Genomic DNA, 19,582 nt, shown 5'->3' with positions numbered 1-19,582 from the left:
GCTTTCAGTTACCACTCCAACAACATTCACTGGCTTAACCTGTTTTCCTACATCTATCTTCCCAGTGCTTTTCCTGACCCACCAAAACTGAGGTTTCATTGTGGCCTCCTTTATTGTAGTGAAAACAATGGAGCTTTTTCACTTCTCTTTCCCCTTCAAGGTTTCCTTTTTACCCCGTGGTAAGTTATCCTTATGGTCTTCACCTTTCCATGTGAGGATTTCTCTTTTCCCCAATTTCTATCCCTCATGGATTGAAATTGATTTTGGAAGCCAAACTTTCATTTATGGGCCAACTGATAATCATTAGCGATTTCAGCTTCTAATCTTGCCATTTTAATTCTCTGCTCTTTCACATGAGTTCTCACTACTTCAAAAAGTGATTTTTTTGAACTCCTGTCCAAGTGCCAATTTCTGAAGTTCAAATGCTCTCTCTTTCTGCTTTTCTCTCTCTTCTGCTTTTAATCGTAATTCAAACTGTTTCATTTTTGTTGATGTTTCCCTGTCTTTTGCCTCAAGCTGCTTCATTTCCAATTAAATTTTAGCCATCTCAACAGATTCTGATGGTGTTTTCTGCCAATTTTAATACTGAGCTATTGCTGTAATTATTTCTCTTTTCCTCATGGAAGGAGGCAGCTCCACCTCCAGCTTGTCTGCTAATTCCAGCTTCACCTTAATCACCTTTTGTAAAACCTCCAAGGTCACTTCTTCCATCCCCAGAAAACTCCTAGTGACTGAAAGAGCCATTGCTATCTCAAGCATTGTAAAAACCAACTGAATCAATACCCAGAACAAAAGATACTAAAGCCTCCCACTCACTTTTTTGGAGTCCAACAACCTTACTGCCAGTTTGGAACTATGGAACAAATCCCGCAAAGAGTTCCAATCTGTTATGACCAGGCCAGAACTCCTCAAAACATTTCAAGAAAGTAGCCTAGACCCAAACTTTGCTCATTTATCTAAGCAGGTATAGTATGGATTATCCAGGGGAGATGCAGCTGGTCAAACCACTTAGTTTTAAGCAAAGCAACTTATTTTTAAGATTACCGAATGAAACACAAACAGAAGAGAACAGAGTACAGAATTAGTTAACCTATCCAAAAACTCAAAAGATTATGCCAACTTAATGATGCTGTTCCAAATACTTACAACAATCCCCATAAACATCCCTTATCACAAAAGGTAAAATCACAAACAGGATCTTCCAGGAGAGAAGTCAGAGAGAGGAAGGATCAGCATGGAGCTGCTGCTTTGGGTCCAGCAGTTTCACAACTGACTGTCTGCTTTCAGTGAATAGGAAGACCAAACCAGAGAAAAGCTGAGCTGGGAGAACTGGCCACTCCCCTTTCACTGTGCAACTTGAAAGCCTTTTGTCTGAGGTATATCTGTTAGCTATAATCAAATTAGCCCTAAAATGTAACTGAGCTCAGACTTTTCAGAACCTATGTTTTTTCGACCTCCTGAAAAAAAACAAGGACAATGGCTTCAGTCCAGCCCAGGATACATTGTCCTTGGGGGTGTATTTGCTAATGCTGTTGGGGAAGGGTTAGACTAATGTACCGGGGAATGGAAACCAAACAAGGAGGTTAGTGGACAGTTAGGAGGTAGTAACTAAGGCCGGTAAGGACCGAGATAATGAAGTCACCGTGACTAAGGAGAAGAGTAGGCAGGGAACAGATGATGAACGCAAAGGGACAGGTGGTCTGAGGTGCATTTGTTTTAATGCGAGAAATGTAGCAGGTAAGGCAGATGAACTTGAAGCTTGCATTATTACTTGGGAGTATGCTGTTATTGATATTACTGAGACTTGATTGAGGGAAGGGTATGCTTGGCAACTAAATATCCCAGGATATCGATGTTTCATGTGGGACAGAGAGGGAGATAAAAAGGGGTGGAGGAGTTGCATTACTGGTCAAAGTGGATATCACAGCTGTGCTGAAGGAGGGCACAATGGAGGACTCCTCAGTGAGGCAATATGGGCAGAGTTCAGAAATAGGAAGGGTGCGGTAATAATGTTGGGGCAGTACTACAGGCCTCCCAACAGCAAGCATGAGATAGAGGTATAAATATGTAAACAGATTATGGAAAAATGTAGGAGTAACAGGATGGTGGTGATAGGAGATTTTAATTTTCCCAGCATTGACTGGGATTCACTTACTGTTAGAGGTCGAGATGGTATAGAATTTGTAAGGAGCATCCAGGAGGGTTTTCCGAGAGCAGTAGTAAATAGTCCAACTTGGGAAGGGGCCATACTGGATGTGGTATTGCGAAATGAGCCCGGCCAGGTGGTTGATGTTTCAGTAGCAGATTACTTTGGGAATAGTGATCACAACTCCGTAAGTTTTGGAATACTCATACACAAGAGTGGGCCTAAAGGAAGAGTGTTAAATTGGGGGAAGGCCAAGTATAGCAAAATTCAGCAGGAGCTAGAGCATATAGATTGGGAGCAGTTGTTTGAAGGTAACTTCACATTTAATATGTGTGAGGCTTTTATAGAACATATAGAACATTACAATGCAGTACAGGCCCTTCGGCCCTTGATGTTGCGCCGATTGGTGCTGTCATACCAATCTGAAGCCCATCTAACCTACACTATTTCATGTACGTCTATATGCTTGTCCAATGATGACTTAAATGTACTTAAAGTTGGCGAATCTACTACCGTTGCAGGCAAAGCATTCCATACCCTTACTACTCTCTGAGTAAAGAAACTACCTCTGACATCTGTCCTACATCTATCATCCCGCAATTTAAAGCTATGCCCCCTCGTGCTCGCCGTCACCATACTTGGAAAAAAGGTTCTCCCTGTCCACCCTATCTAATCCTCTGAAAGAGAGGTTGATTAGAGTTCAGGAGGGATATGTTCCTGTGAAAATGAGGGATAGAAATGACAAGATTAGTGAACCATGGATTTCAGGTGAAATTGTGAGACTAGCTAATAAGAAAAAGGAAGCATAAGGTCTAAGCGACTGAAAACAGACAGAGTTTTGGATGAATATCAGGAAAGTAGCACCAATCTGAAATGAGGAATTAAGAGGGCGAAAAGGGGTCATGAGATACCTTTAGCAAATAGGATTAAGAAAAATCCCAAAACCTTTTATTCATATATAAGGAGCAAGAGGATAACAAGAGAAAGGGTTGGCCCATGCAAAGGAGGAAATTTATGCGTGGAGACAGAGAAAATGGGTGAGATTCTTAATGAGTACTTTGCTTCACAGAGCAGATGGACATGATGGATGTTGTGATTAGGGATGTTTGATTACTGTTGTTAAAGTTGGCAGAAGGAGGGAGGGAGTGTTGGGTATTCTAAAAGGCATTAAGGGAGCAAGCCCCTAAGTCCAGTGGGCGGCACGGTGGCACAGTGGTTAGCACTGTTGCCTCGCAGCGCCAGAGACCCGGGTTCAATTCCCGCCTCAGGCAACTGACTGTGTGGAGTTTGCACGTTCTCCCAGTGTCTGCGTGGGCTTCCTCCGGGGTGCTCCGGTTTCATCCAAAAATGTGCAGGTTAGGTGAATTGGCCACGCTAAATTACCCGTAGTGTCAGGTGAAGGGGAATGGGTCTGGGTGGGTTGCGCTTCGGTGGGTCGGTGTGGACTTGTTCGGCTGAAGGGCCTGTTTCCACACTAAGTAATCTAATCTAATCTATCTCAGGTTATTGGGGGAAGTGAGAGAGGGAGTAGTTGGGGCCTTAGTAAATATCTTTGCAGCATCCTTGAACACAAGTGGAGTCCCAGAGGACTGGAGAATTGCTAATGCTGTGCCCTTGTTTAAGAAGGGTAGCAGGGATACTCCAGGTAATTACAGACCTGTGAGTCTGATGTCAGTGGTAGGGAAGCTGCTGGAGAAGATACTGAGGGATAGGATCTATTCCCATTTGGAGGAAAATGGGCTTTCAGTGATAGGCAGCATCGTTTTCTGCCGGGAAGGCCATGTCTTTCCAACGTAATAGAATTCTTTGAGGAAGTGCAAAGTTGATCAGTGAGAGAAGGTTTGTAGATGTTATATACATGGGCTTTAGTAAGGTATTTGATAAGGTTCCACATGGTAAGCTGATGGAGAAAGTGAAATTGCATGAGGTCCAGGGTGTACAAGCTAGATGGATAAGGAACTGGCTGGGCAGGCGCAGATAGAGAGAAGTTGAAGAAGGGAGTTTCTTAAAATGGAGAAGTGCGACCAGTGATGTTCCACAGAAGTCTGTGCTGGGACCACTGTTGTTTGTGATATGCATAAATGATTTGGAGGAAGGTATAGGTGGTATGAATAGCAAGTTTGCAGATGACACATAAGGTTGGGGGAGTCGCAGATAGTGAAGAGAATGGACCAGAATGTAGATAGATTAGAGAGATGAGTGGAGAAATGGCAGATGGAGTTCAATCCGAGCAAATGCGATGTGATGCATTCTGGAAGATCCAATTCAAGAGCAAACTATACAGTAAATGGAAAAGCTCTGGGGAAAATTGAAATACAGAGAGATCTGGGTGTTCAGGTCCATTGTTCTCTGAAGGTGGCAATGCAGGTCAATAGAGTGGTCAAGAAGGCAGAGGGCATAGAATCATTGAGATGGACAGCACAGAAGAGACCCTTCGGTCCAACTCGTCCATGCCGACCAGATATCCCAATCCAATCTAGTCCCACCTGCCAGCACCCGAACCATATCCCTCCAAACCATTCCTATTCATATACCCATACAGATGCCTTTTAAATGTTGCAATTTACCAGCCTCCACACTTCCTCTGGCAGCTCATTCCATACATGTACCACCCTCTGAGTGAAAATTTGCCTCTTAGATCTCTTTCCCCCTCACCCTAAACCTATGCCCCCTAGTGCTGGACTCCCCCGGGAAAAGACTTTGTCTATTTATCCTATCCATCCCCTCAACTTTGTAAACCTCTATAAGGTCACTCCCCAGCCTGCGACACTCCAGGGAAAACAGCCCTAGCCTATTCAACCTTTCTCTATAGCTCAAATCCTCCAACCCTGTCAACATCCTTGTAAATATTTTCTGAACCCTTTCAAGTTTCACAACATCTTTCTGATAGGACGAAGACCAGAACTACATGTAATTTTCCAACAGTGGCCTTACCAATGTCCTGTACAGCTGTAACATGACCTCCCAACACGTGTACTCGATACTCTGACCAATAAAGGAAAGCATACTAAATGCCTTCTTCACTATCTTATCTACCTGCAACTCCACTTTCAAGGAGCTATGAATCTGTACTCCAAGGTCTCTTTGTTCAGCAACACTCCCCAGGATCTTAGGATGGAGTATTGAGTACAAGAGTTGGCACGTCATGCTACAGCTGTATTAGACTTTGGTTCTGCCACATTTGGAATACTGCATAACAGTTCTGGTCACCATGTTACCAGATGGGTATGGATGCTTTGGAGAGAGTGCAGAGGAGATTCACCAGGATGTTGCCTGGTATGGAGGACGCTAGCTATGAAGAGAGGTTCAGTAGATTAGGATTATTTTCATTAGAAAGACGGAAGTTGAGGGGGAACCTGATTAAGGTCTGCAAAATCATGAGGGGTATAGACAGGGTGGGTAGTAAGAAGCTTTTTCCCAGAGTGTGGCATCAATTACTCATGGTCACGAGTTCAAGGTGAGAGGGGAAAAGTTTAAGGAAGTATGCATAGAAAGATCTTTACGCAGACGATGGTGGGTACCGGAAACATGTTGCCAGTGGAGGTGGTAGAGGCGGGCACGGTAGCATCATCATTTAAGATGTATCTGGACAGATATATGAATGGGCAGGAAGCAGAGGGATAGATAGCTTTAGAAAACAGGCAACAGACTTTGTTAGTGAATCTTGATCGGTGCAGACTTGGAGGGCCAAAGGACCTGTTCCTGTGCTGTAATTTTCTTTGTTCTTTGTCACATTCAGTACTCCAGAACTGACTACTGATGTTTTTCTGAAGTTATGTGCCCTCTTCTCCCACAAGTAAAATTGAAGGCTTCTTATTTCCATATCTGGATTGATCACCCCTCAGATCCATTATCTCTGCTCCTTTCATACTGTCTATCGATGCACGTCTTCCCTTGGAAATAACCTTTTTCTGCTGTTATGCCCCAATCCTGAAAGCCCAAGAGGGCATCAGAGATTCTTCAGTTGCCAGCTGGACATTTGGGAACATACAACCTCATTCCTGGCCAAAATCTCCCACGTATGTACGATATCATAGTTGTGTGGAAATGTTAATGATTAATTTCCTAACTCCTAATTTCCAGGAAGAATAATGTTGAAAAAAGAAATGGAAAGGGAGAAGGACATTTAATTTACAGCCCGAGTAAGGGAAGATTTTGTCCTGGAAATGAAGGATGTCATGAGAGAAAATGGTAGAAGCCACTTGGTAGAGTTGAGCATCAAAAGTGTGTAATCACACTTCTTAGAATATTCTGTAGGCTTCTACATTTTGAGAGGTTGAGGAGCAAACAAACAGGGGAATCAATGATGTCTGAAGACGGGCAGCATGATAGCACAAGTGATGACATTGTGGCTAGCACTGCTGCCTTACAGCACCAGGGACCTGGGTGACTGTGTAGAGTTTGCAAGTTCTCCCTATATCTGCATGGGTCCTGCTGGGTGCTTTGGTTTCCTCCCATAGTTCAAAGACGTGTAGGTTAGATTTGATTAGATTTCCTATAGTATGGAAATAGGGCCCTTTGGCCCAACAAGTCCACACCGATCCTCTGAAGAGTAACCCACCCAAACCCATTCTGTTACCGTCTATTTACCCCTGACTAATGCACCTAACACTGGGCAATTTAGTATGGCCAATTCACCCAACCTGCACACCTTTGGACTGTGGGAGGAAACTAGAGCGCCCGGAGGAAACCCACACAGACATGGGGAGGATGTGCAAACTCCACACAGACAGTTACCTGAGGCTAGAATCGAACCCAGGTTCCTGGCGCTGTGGGGCAGCAGCGCTAACCACTGAGCCACCATGCTGCACTGTCGGGATAGATTGGCCGTGTTAAATTGCCCTGTGGTGTCCAAGGACGTGCCAACTAAGTGAATTAGCTATGGTTGATGCAGGAATGGGGTTGGGGTGGGTCTGGGTGAGATGATTTTTGGGGTTTGTGTAGACTTGATGGTCCGAATGGCCTCTTTCTGTTTTGTAGGGATTCTACGATTCGAATAACTATCGAGTGAATATTTTTAAAGCATTTAGTTATCCAGATGTCTTTGAGATACTGTTTGTGTAAAGTGTAAGGAGAAAATTCTGAACTATATTCAAGAGATTTGCGTGATTTGGACTTCTCAATCCATTTAGGATTAAAGACTTTTCTGGATCTGATGCTGGGGAAGGCCCAAATGTCCATTACAGATTTCCATTATATGGGTCCTGCAATGTGTGGGAGGCCCGGAGCTCTCTAGTGAAGTGCTGTCTTGCTGGTAAATACTTTGGGCCTCCCAGAGAAAAGTTATTGGGGTCTCCCACCAGTTTAACCCCTGATCCTGCCCCATGTGGACCCTCTCTCGAGCCCACTATCAAGTAATGATAAATGATAGTATTCTCAGGCATTACTGCCTTCTATAACCAATACCAGCTGTTTCCCATTCATTAGAAGCTGTATGTTTCAATGTGAACAGGTCTGCAGCCATTCTGAGGGCCCAGAAGTGCCCTGGACATACTCCAAGCCTGGTTCAGGAGTAGCATGTACTCTGCAGCTCCTCAGCTGGTGTGTCTGTTGTTTAGGAAATTCCAAAGTTCTGCTCTGAGGTTTTGGCATTCCATTCACTTTGCTGGAATTTTTCCTGCAGTGGATCCATTTCTGCACATTAATGCTCCTCTCCTGACTGCGTAAGCTATCTCTGCCTCGGCTTAATCTGGGAGGGGGCATCATTTTGTCTCTCTCCTTTCAACTCCATATTTTTATATGGGGTTCCAGGCCACTGCCTCTGCTAAGCTACCTTCCAAATTTAAGATAATGTCATGATACATGTGCTTAAATTATATCCACATTTGCATGTTTCAACTGGATTTTCACTCCTGCGATTCCAAATCTCTGTCCAAGCCAATTAAAGGGACAATCCAAGGACTGCCAACAGTTTCGCCCATGGATAGGTTTGAGACTCTAACAGTTCCAACTTCTTCTTCTCAACCTTAGATTTTGTTCCATGATTTCCATGTATTCATTCCTGGTGAGTGAACCTCTCCACTGGATAATACATTCTCATAAAGTCTGCCTTACAAGGTCATCTTTATCAGCAGAATTTTCTGATCCTTTTCCCTAAGTAGGGTGGTGACCACCCAAAAGCATCAGATATATTGTGGATGGCAAAGCCCACTGTTCTTATGCTAAGTTATCACCTGTTGGGCTTTGTCGTGAACCATTTCTTCTAACAGTGGTGCCCTGCCCCCCACTTGAAGCCTGCTACCAAACAGTGGTTGGCGACTACTGTGAACAGCAATGCTGCCTCACATGCCAAGCTTGCTGGCTGTACAGTCAGGCCAAAGTTCAGAAGCAGCTGGAGGGGTAGGTTTTACAGATGGGGTTCTCTGTGAAAGGGACTGCTTTGCTGTGATCCAGTCAGTCCTCTTGATTATTCCCAGATTGGCTCAGAATGAGGCCTGCACCATATACCCAAAGAATTTCGCAGTCAGGCCACTCCCTTCATTTTTCCAGAATATCACTACCATTTTCACCTGCCAGGAACAGCCAATCACTACATTGGTATGAAAAAGTCTTTAACTGGCCATTGGTTGATGATATAACAGCCTCACCTGGCAGCAGTGTGGGAAAGTGAAGCTTTGGCTTTCTCAAGTAGAGCTTAATTCCTGGTTGTGGGAAGTCAGCGGGTGTCAGCCTGCCTGATTTATTTTCCTTGCTATCACCTTCCTCACTGCTTCTCTGGAGGGTCTGATTTTGCTCAATGCCTTGAAAAGAATTAAATTTGTTTTGCCTCTTGACATTGTTCCTACATAATAGAACTATTTAATTTGTGATTTTGATTCATGGAAACATTAATAGGTTATCATTTTTTAATTGATCATTTTTCTTCCTTCAGCTTCAGCCTGGAAGTTGTAATCTTCGGTCAGTTTTTTGTTTGGTCCGCCCACATATTGACTTTACGTTTCATGGAATCCTCTCACACATTAATACAGTTTTTGTTTTAAGAAGCAAGGTAAACTTTAACTCTGTACAGCACAATAAATTCCTGTAAAGTTTACTTCATGACGCTTTTCCTCGAGTTTATTGAAAATAAGTGTTTGTGTATCCACTGTAGGAAGGCTTGCTGAATGGTGTAAAGACAGAATCTGATGATGACCTGACTGGTGCTGAAATCAGCTGTTTACGTGTGAAAGGACAGATGATCCATTTACCTGAAGCAGATAATATGCTTTTCTTGTGTTCTCCCAGGTATATTTTTTATTTTTCACAAAATAGCTGCAAAATACCATTTATCAACATGATATTTGAATGAATTTTAGTGTTTTTTGTTGATGATAATAGAATATCCTTTATTGTCATGTATACTCTAGTACAGAAGTACTGTGAAAAGGTTTTACAATAGCTGCCCTCTAATGGTGCCGTCTTAGGTACAAGTACCTTGATACAAATCTTGGATGCAAAAGTGGAATAAAAGGCAAAGTAGTACCGTCACTTACAGTACCTAAAAAAAAGTTGGAAATGAGATAGCTATAGCATAGTTAAAGGATTGATATTACAATCCAGTAAAGAGTATCAAATACACATTAGATTGCAGCAGCTCAGTGAGTCTGTGAGTTGACTGTCCGCGCCAGGTCCCAGTCCAACATCCCCCAGTCTGCTCCGCATCGGCACTCAGCTGCACCACTGTAAGTTGTGCTGCTCCAGGACTTGGGTTTCTCCATATGCTGCAAGAACATAAGAAATAAGAGCTGGAGTAGATCCTTCAGTCTCTCAATCCTGCTGTGTCATATTAACATGGCTGAAGTTCTACACCACTTTCCCATCCTATTTTCATATTCCATGGTACCCAAAAAATCTTTGATCTCAGTCCCAAGTATACCACATTAACTTAGTATTCACAGCCCACTTGTGTAGAGAATTGCTGTCATTCCCACCCCTCTGAGTGATGAGTTCTACTTTTTTACTGTTTCTGCCAAATGCATAATTTCAAATATGTCTACATTATGCTCCATCTGCAACCTCTTGGCCAATCACTTGACCAGCCTACATCTCTTTCCAGCCCATCTGTTGTTCTGTCATAGTTTATTTTTCTGTTTAGCTTTGTGGTTATCAGCAAAGCTGGATATGTTCCACTCGGTTTACCTATTTAATTTATTGATTAGTGATTAGCTGAAGCTGAAGCACTGACATCTGGGATGCTCCACTCATGGGTTTCAGTTCATAGAGCAATAGGGTGGAAGAGAGATGTACAGCTGAGACAGGTGTCATTGAACCATGCTGCGACCAGTGTCCTGGCAAATTGAATGACTAGGGCTATAGGACTTTCGAAACTAAGTAGAGGTCAAAAGTGTTTAAGAGGGAGGAACATTGGCTTGCAAAGCAAAAAATATGGTGGCATTGCAAGGCAACTCCTTTTGACAATGATACCCAGCATAGCATAGGTTGTGTTCAGCCCAAATGCAGCTGAACTAAAATTTTATACAACAGCAATGTGACTTGCCAACTTTTATATTCAGTGCACTGAATATAAAAGTTGTAGGATGTAGGCAAGTTTGCCATATGCAGCTTTTACCTTCTTTACTTGTGTTGCCATTTTCAGGGAGTTATGAATTTGCACCACAAGATCCCTCTGTATGTCAATGCTTCTAAAATTCCTGCCATTTACTGTATACTTTTCTCTTGGATTTGACCTAACATGCATCACCTCATTCTTGTCCAGATTAAACTTGATCTGCCAGTTCTCTATCTAACTTTTCAATTGGTCAAATAGCCTGCTGTATCCTTTGACAACCTTCCCCACTATCGGTAACTCTACTAATTTTTATGTCGTCTGCAAACTTACTAATCAGACCATCATCGTTTTCATCCAAATCATTTGTATATATTACAAACAACAGAGGTACCAGTACTGATCCTTGTGGAAGATCACTGGTTACAGACCTCCAGTCAGAAAAACATCCCTCCACTGCCTCCCTCTGTCTTCTGTGACCAAACCAATTTTTTATCCAACTTGCCTACTCGTGTGCAACTTAATCTTCTGGACCAATCTACCGTGGGGGACTTATCAAATGCCTCATGAAAGTGAGCGTAGACAGTATCTACTGCCCTACCATTATCAGTCACCTTTGTCACTTCATCAAAAGACTTAATTAAGTTTGTGAGATGAGAAAACACTATATGTCATAAGTCCATTCTTCTTTTCCTGGTCCTAAGAATCTTCTTCAATAATTTCCCTACCAGTGAAGGCTCACTCAAAGGCTCACCAGCCTAAAATTTCCTGGATTATCTCTGTTGTTCCTCTTAAACAAAGGAACAGCATTCTCCATTTTTAAGACCTTGCCTTGGCTGTGGAGGACACAAAAATCTCTGTCAAGGGCCCAGCAATCTCTCTTGCCTTGTTCAGTATTTTGGGATAGGAGAATTATCCATCAACACTTGAAAGGTTTTAGAATTTGGTGCCTCAGGATTGGGTTAGATTCCCAATAACCAAAGAAGCTGTGGGTCCAGAAGCCTGAATCATTCTACTATCTCCTTTGATATTGACAACACATGCAACACCACCACCTTAATATCAGCATGCCCTAGAATGTAAACATACCCTCCTTAATCTTACCATTGCCATGTCTCCATGTCCTTCTCAGTTAAAACCAATGCAAAGTACTCATTTAGGACCTCACCCACTTCCTCTGACATAAATTCCCTTCTTTGTCCTTAAGTGGACCTATCCTTTGCCTAGCTACGCTCTTATTCCTAATACACATTCAAATGCTTTGGGATTCTGCTTAATCTGACTTGCCAAGGACACTTGATAGCCCTTTTAGCCCTTCTAATTTCTTGTCAAAGTTCTATTCCCCTCAAGGGCCTTACTTGATTTTGGTTTTCTAAGCCTTTTATGTATACTTCCTTTTAGTTTTTGACTAACCTTTTCATCTCTCTTATTATCCAACATTAGGGAAATTAAAGTCACCTACTACAACAACCCTGTTGTCTTTGCATATTTTCGTGATCTGTTTCCATATCTGTTCCACCGGCTGGTTATTGGGAAGACGTTTTAGACAACAGCAATGTGACTTGCCAACTTTTATATTCAGTGCACTGACTGATGAAGGCAAGTTTGCCATATGCAGCTTCATGAGGGGCAAATTCTTTACAGAGAGGGAGGTTTGTGTGTATAATTTACTGCCTGAGAAAGTGGTGGATGTGGATACAATTGCAACATTTAAAAGACATTTGGATAAATATATGAATAGAAAAGATTTGGAGGGATATGGGCAAAAGGCAGGCAAGTGGGCCTAGTTTAGTTTGAGATTATATTTGGCATGAACTGGTTGGAGTGAAGGGTTTGTTTCTGTGCTGTGTGACTGACTTGATGACAAGGTTGGGAGGGTGACTTTATTAGGATCAGATAGAATGTGTATACATGTGCATCCTACTGGACTATTACGTCTTTACATTTACATCAGTATTAACAAGTTATTCACAATGCTTTTGCAGCTTCAGACATTTTACACCACATTTTACACCTCAAGATTGTTATCTGATAGGGAAGCAGCTCTTTTCTTGTAAACAGTTTGATCCCACCCAAACCTGGCAGGAAATGACCTTGGATTGGCTGGTGTAGAATCCATGTTGGTCAGTGTAAGAAACAAAAAGGGAAAGAAGACAATTTATGGGAGTAGCCTGTGGGCCCTTGTAGACTCTCTGCAGGACAGAGAATAAGTCATAGTGGGTCAAGTTTCCAAAAAAAAAGTATGTAATTTATGGTCACTAATCTCCTTGTAAGCCAAGAAAACCAAATTGTCAGTGAGAGAGATGAGAAGAATTCATGGAGTTTATTTCCAAAACTTTCCCAGAAAAATATGTTGTGAATCCAATGAGTGATTATCCTATTTCTTTCCCTCTCTCTCACATGCTCACATTCACTCGTGGTCTGCACCTTGCACTCTGCGTCTCATCCTCGCACTCGCTCTTGTGCTCTTTCCCCGCTCTCGCTTGCACCCTCTCTCTCGCTCTCCCTCTCTGTTGTGCTTCTCCCTCTCTGACACACACGCCCTCTCTCTTGCACTCACTCTGGCTCTCTCGCCCTCCCGCTCCCTTTTCTCGTGCTCTCCCTCCCTCATGCTCTCCCTCCCTTACGTTTTCCCTCCCTCGTCCTCTCCCTCCCCTGTGCTCTCCCTCGCTGTTGCGCTGTCCCACTCTCCCGCTCTCTCGTACTCCCCTCTCTCACTCTCTAACTCTCTCTCGCGCTCTCCCTCTCGGATGTGCTCTCCCTCTCTGTCACGCTGTCCCTCTTCCTTGCTGTTCCTCGCCCTTGCTGTCCCTCACCCTCGCTGACCTTCGCGGTCTCCCTCTCTCGCGATCTCCCGTTCTCCCCCCTCTCTCTCGTGAGCTCCCTCTGTAACGCGCTCCCTCTCTGTCATGTGCTCCCTCTCTGTCACACCCTCCCACTCTCCCACTCTCTGTCGCACTCTCACCTGCTTTCCCACACTCTCTCTCTCTCATGCTCGCTCCTACCCCTCCCTCTCTCACACATGCTCCCCTCCCCCCCCACCGCATGCATTCGCACCCCTATCTCGCACGTGTGTGCTTGCTCGCTCTCACTCTTCTCAATTTTCCAATGACTACTAGGGGGTCTACAATACCATCCAAGTCAGATGATTATCCCTTCCCTATTTCTCAGTTCCACCCAAATAACTTCCCTGGATGTATTCCCAGGAATATCCTCTCTAGTTGCAGCTGTAATGCTATCCCTTATCAAAACCACCACTCCCCCTCATTTCTTATCTCCCTTTCCATTCCTCCTATAACATTTATATCCCGGAATATTAAGCTGCCAGTCCTGTCCATCCTGAGCCATATTTCTGTAATTGCTATCATATCCCAGTCCCATGTTCCTCACCATGCCCTGAGTTCATCTGCCTTCCCTGTTAGGCCTCTAGCTTGGAAGATCAGATTGGATCGCAGATCTTGGAAAGGTGGACATGTAGGAGAGTTGTTGTTATGGGTGACTTCAACTTCCCCAATATTAGTGCAGATGGTCTGAATGGAGCCGTTTTTGTCAGCTGTATCCAGGAAGGCGTCCTGACTCAATATGTCAATAGGCTGACAAGGAGGAGGCCATATTGGATTTGGTGCTAGGCAACGAGCCAGGCCAGGTTCAGATTTCTCGGTGGGAGGGCATTTTGGTGACATTGACTATAACTGCCTTGCCTTTACCATAGCCATGAAGAGTGATCGGAACAGATTGCAAAGGAATTGAAGAAGGGGATAGTATATTGCTATGGGATAGGAGCTATGGAGTTTAAATTGGGAACAATTTTTCTAAGGGAAACATGCAGTAGAAATGTGGAGGCTGTTTAAGGAGCTCTTGTTGCGAGTGTTGGATAGCTTTGTTGAACTGAGGCAGGCAAGGAATGGTTAGGTGAAGGAGCTTTGTAAGACAGGAGAGGAGGAGCTTCTTATCAAGAGAAAGAAGGAAGTTTATTTAAGGTTGAGGAGGCAAGGATCTGGCACAGCTTTAGAGGATTACAGGGTAGCCAGGAAATGGACTGAGGAGAGCTAGGAGGGAGCATAAAAATGCCTTGCGTTAGTATTCACTAGAGAGAGGGACCTTGTTGACAGTGAGAACACCATGGACCAGGCTTATAGGCTTGAACAGATTGATATTAAGAAAGTGGATGTGCTGGAAACTCTGGAAAGCATCAAGATAGATTAAGTCCCCAGGGATAGACCAGACACATCCAAGGTTACCAGAGGAAGCAAGGAATGAGATTGCTGCACCTCTGGCGATGATCTTTGCATCCTTACTCTCCACGGGAATAGTACCGGATGTTTGGAGGGAGGCGAATGTTGTTCAAGAAAGGGAAATCCTTGGGAATTACAGATCAGTCAGTTCTACATGTATGGTAAGCAAGGTACTGGAAAGGATTCTGAGAGATAAGATTTATGACTATTTGGAAAAACATAGTTTGATAGTCAGCATGTCTTTGTGAGGGGCAGATCATGCCTCACAATTCTTACAGAGTTCTTGTCTCGTCACATCCTCAAAGATAACAAAGGTCAAGCAGTGGATGTGGTGAATATGGATTTCAGTAAAGCATTTGATAAGGTTCCCCATGGTAGGCTCATTCAGAAAGTGAGGAGGTATGGGATACAGGGAAATCTGGCTGTCTGAATATAGAATTGGCTGGCCGAAAGAAGATAGCCAGAGGTAGTGGATGGAAAGTATTCTGCTTGGAGTCAGTGACCAGTGGTGTCCCACAGGGATCTGTTCTTGGGCTTTGTCTCTTTGTAGTTTTTATAAATGACTTAGATGAAGAAGTGAAAGGGTGGGTTAGTAAGATTGCCAATGACATAATGATCAGCGGTGTAGTAGATAGTGTGGAGGGCTGTTGCAGGCTACAACAAGACATTGACAGGATGCAGAGCTGAGCTGAGAAGTGATAGATGGAGTTCAATCTGCATAAATGCGAAGTGATTCATTTTGGAAGGTCAAATTTGAATGCTTAGATGCAGGCTTAAAGACAGGATTCTAGGTACTGTAGCGGAAGAGCAAGATAGTACATAGATCCCTCAAAGTTGCCTCCCAAGTTGATAGAGTTGTTAAGAAGACGTATGATATTTTGGCTTTCATTAACAAGGGGATTGAGTTTAAGAGCCATGAGGTTTTGCTGCAGCTCTATAAAAGGAGAAAGTGAGGACTGTAGGTGCTGCAGATCAGAGTTGAGAGTGTGGTGTTGGAAAAACACAGCAGGTCAGTCAGCATCCAAGGAGCAGGAGAAATGACGTCTTGGGCATAAGCCCTTCATTAGGAATTCGATTGAAGGGTTTATGCCCGAAATGTTGATTTTCCTGCTCCCCTGTTGCTGCCTGACCTGCTGTGTTTTTCCAACACCACACTTTCATTCTGCAGCTCTATAAAACTGTGGTTAGACCACACTTGGAATATTGTGTCCAGTTCTAGTCACCTCATTATAGGAAGAATGTAGATGCTTTAGAGAGGATGCAGAGGAGATTTACCAGGGTGCTGCCTGGATTAGAGTGCTTGCCTTACGAAAAGAGGTTGAGTGAGCTAGGGCTTTTTACACTGGAGTGAAGAAGGACAAGAGGTGACTTGATAGAGTTGTACACAGTAATAAGAGGCAAAGATAGAGTAAATAGCCAGAGACTTTTCCCCAGGGTAGAAATGGTTGTTGTGAGGGGTCATAATTTTGTGGTGATAGAAAGAGCGTGTGGGAGAGCTGTCAGGGGTATGTACTTTATGCAGAGAGTGGTGGGTGTGTGTAATGCATTGGCGGCGGTGGTAGTAGAGTCAGAGATATTAGGACATTTAAGCGACTGCTGGACAAGCATGTGGATGGCAGTAAATTGAGGGGTGTGTAGGTTTGGATGATCTTAGATTCAAATAAATGGTCGGCATAGCATCGTGGGCTGAAGGGCTGTGCTGTACTCTTCTATGTTCTAAACTTTGTTGTCAGTCCCTTAATTTCTTAACTTGCAAATTCAGCAAACAAAGTAAGGCAAATACAAATAAGTTGAACAAATTGCAGTACAAATATCACAAAAATCATGTGAGACACAAATGGAACTGAGTGTTCTGTCCGCAGTTCCAAGTTTTACTGCAAAAACTTGGAACCTGCAAGTCCTTATTTGCCTCTTCTGTATGAGTATTAATCTCCTTCTCATGTATAGCCCATTTTCTTTGCCTTGAAAAAGATCTTCTCCCAGCCTGCAGAGAAGTATGTGGAATTGGTGGAAGTTCTTTAGCCTCTGAACTGCTGTAAATCTTTGTATCATTTTGGGTGGAAGGATAGAGTTATGTGCACTTTCTCGTCAGGTTCTGGCTTAGACCAAATTTGGTGACTAATGGTTAAGTCAGAAGAGATTTTGCTGATATTCGTGTTCTGTCCATCTGAGGTGCACCATACCCTTCCCTTTTGGTATCCTGAGGCTGCCGTGGCGACATCATTGGTGTTTCCTCCTAAGGCATACTCGGGAAGAGTTTGGTTTTTCCCTGGCAGGATAGACAATGAGCCGTTCTAGGAAGAGGCAAATCCACGCTGAGTTACCCCTAAGTTACTTTGATCATTTCTTCTGCATATGCCCAGTGGTTTATTCCTTGATGTCATTGGGACAAATCCATCCCCTCTTTTTGGACTCCTCTAGAACTTTGGCATGGGTTGGTGGGATACTATCGTATCCAAGTTCCTTATTGTATTCCCCCACATTATGAACTTGCAATATGAGGTGTGTCAGATTGTCCCCATGTTTGTGAAACACTGCATCAGTGTAAAGCTGGCCTCTAGTATCATCAAGTGCTCAAGACCTGGTTGGTGAGAGTGGGGCTTCTGAGGTGACATTGGGGCATCTTCTCCCTCACCCATGTCCTCAATTGCTCATCCATCACCCAGTCCGGTACTCAGAGTATTTACTTGCAACATATTTGGGCTAACCATTGACAGAAGCCAGCTAGTAGGCATTGAACAAAATGTTGCTTTATTACTATGGATTGCCTCATGAGCCATACTGTCTATAATCTTGTTAATAACACCTGAAGGAGTCTCAACATTTTGATGGTGCTTAGGGTTACCTGTGTTGCTTGCCGTCCTATCCTACTTGTCTCTTCTTGATCCAGGTATTCCTGACCTCCTATTATCCTCCTCGTTTCCTGAGGAAACTTAATTGAGCCTCTAATTCTGCTGTGTCGAGGGTCTTAATGCCACCCTGACGCATAGGCTGCTCCTGCTAGGTCTCAATCCTTTCTCCTTTTTCTTTCTAATGTAAATTCACTACAACTGAGTTGTTTCTGCAATAGGTGGTCAAAGAGCTGCTGGGTTCTTCTATAGCACCAGGATGGCACCTGCATACCCATCAGGTTAAAAACTACCTGTGTGTGTCTATATCTTGGTATTAGAGTAACTATCTCTTCTGTTTCTTCTAGAAATATCCCCACTCCCTCTGTTTCTCTAAGATTTGCTACACTTTGGCTCTGAGGTATTTCCAGGGGTTGTGATGGTGGTAATTGGATGGCCTATCTATACAGTAAAAAAGGTCCCAGCCCACAGTACCTGTCCAAATTATTCCCATCCTTCTCAGATACATTTGACTTTGTGGTATGTTTGGGCTTACACCCTAATCCACTCGAATGAGCTGTCAAATCCCACAGGTTTCTAATCCTTCATGCTTACACTTTTCTCAGACTATGTAAAAGTTATCACTGCCTTTTCCCCTGGCAAGGCTGTTATCTGGAGGAAATGATGGGTCCCAAAACCTGATAAACCCACGTCTCATTCCAGCACGTGATTGTTACTGTGACATTTATTCAAATATTTAAAGTCTTACATTTGTAGTCGATCGCCACCGTCCCTACCCAGTTTCACTAATTGCAATCCCAAGGACGATGACAATGACCGTCAATTGTCCCATATTTGTTGCTTTTCTTATCACATTGTCAACCATAGTTCCTGCTCTTATTTACAGCTACTTCTATATCTTTTATTGTATTTACAGTGCTAATCTCCTTACCTCATCTAATTCATGTACATCAAGGTGTGGTCCCAGTCTTTCATTCATTTTGGTTGGAGGGTGGAGATTTCATTAATTATGTTCCCCTTATTTCTTTTTCCTTTGCTTTTATTTCCATTGGTGAGCCGGAGGGGTCAGGAGATAATGGTGCACTGGTCTGATTTGCATTTTCGTCAGGTTGCTCTGGTCCCATGATTCCCTGGTCTGATTCCAAAACCAGTTCTTCCCTAAGTTTCTTAACTCTGGGACATGGCATTCTTCAAACATTATGTGTGAGTGGTGATAATTATCCTGTGTCCTTGCCCCCCTCCACATTGTTTTCACTGGTTAACATGATACCACCCACTCTTGTTGGGGGCTGTTATTACCTTGCAGACTGATGGACTTGCTTTTTGTTTGTCTCCTCATGGTTCTGCAAATCTAGGGCCCAGGAAGGATATTGTTTGATATACAGCATCATTAGTTGTTGTCCCACCTGTAGCTCCATTGGCTTTGTCTTGGAGTCAAAGTGGGTCTTGCTCCACTGTTTTTTCCTTCCCGTATTATTTACAGCCATATAATTTGCTTATTTTACACTCTCAGTCAGCTGTTGTATCCGCTTACCTTTCATTACTTCTGGCTCAGATAGGTCTAATTCTAGCAGTGGCTTCAGACCATGCATCTCTTGACCTGTTGTCAACCTGTAATGGGTAAATCCTGTGGAGGCTGCTTATCATCAACAACAATAAGGAAGCATCGTCAGTCAAGCGGTCTGGTGCTGCTGCACCATTTTGGCCAGCTTATTTTCAAAGTTTAATTCGTCCTTTCAACTTCTCACTGGATTGGAGTGTATAGGATATATGAAACCTGTATTTTATCCCTAGCAATGTCATGACATTCTGCATCTTTTAGGCTGTAAAATGCATCCTTGAGCTGATTCAATACTCCTTGGTAAAC

At 43.4% G+C, this 19,582-nt stretch overlaps 1 protein-coding gene across 6 annotated transcripts in view; it reads left to right on the top strand.

Annotated features, from left to right (window-relative positions):
• Positions 1-19,582, top strand: part of gucy1b1 (guanylate cyclase 1 soluble subunit beta 1) — a 265,032-nt gene that overhangs the window by 182,045 nt on the left and 63,405 nt on the right. For all 6 annotated transcript variants that reach the window (XM_072584282.1, XM_072584283.1, XM_072584284.1 and 3 more), the window contains 2 exons: positions 9,018-9,134; positions 9,237-9,370. In XM_072584282.1, coding sequence (XP_072440383.1) covers positions 9,018-9,134; positions 9,237-9,370 — 251 coding nt within the window. The remainder of the gene's footprint in view (positions 1-9,017; positions 9,135-9,236; positions 9,371-19,582) is intronic.

Source organism: Chiloscyllium punctatum, chromosome 14 (assembly GCF_047496795.1).
Source record: "Chiloscyllium punctatum isolate Juve2018m chromosome 14, sChiPun1.3, whole genome shotgun sequence".
In the NCBI taxonomy this organism is placed as follows: Eukaryota; Metazoa; Chordata; class Chondrichthyes; order Orectolobiformes; family Hemiscylliidae; genus Chiloscyllium; species Chiloscyllium punctatum.
This window is presented reverse-complemented; position numbering and strand designations above follow the sequence as displayed.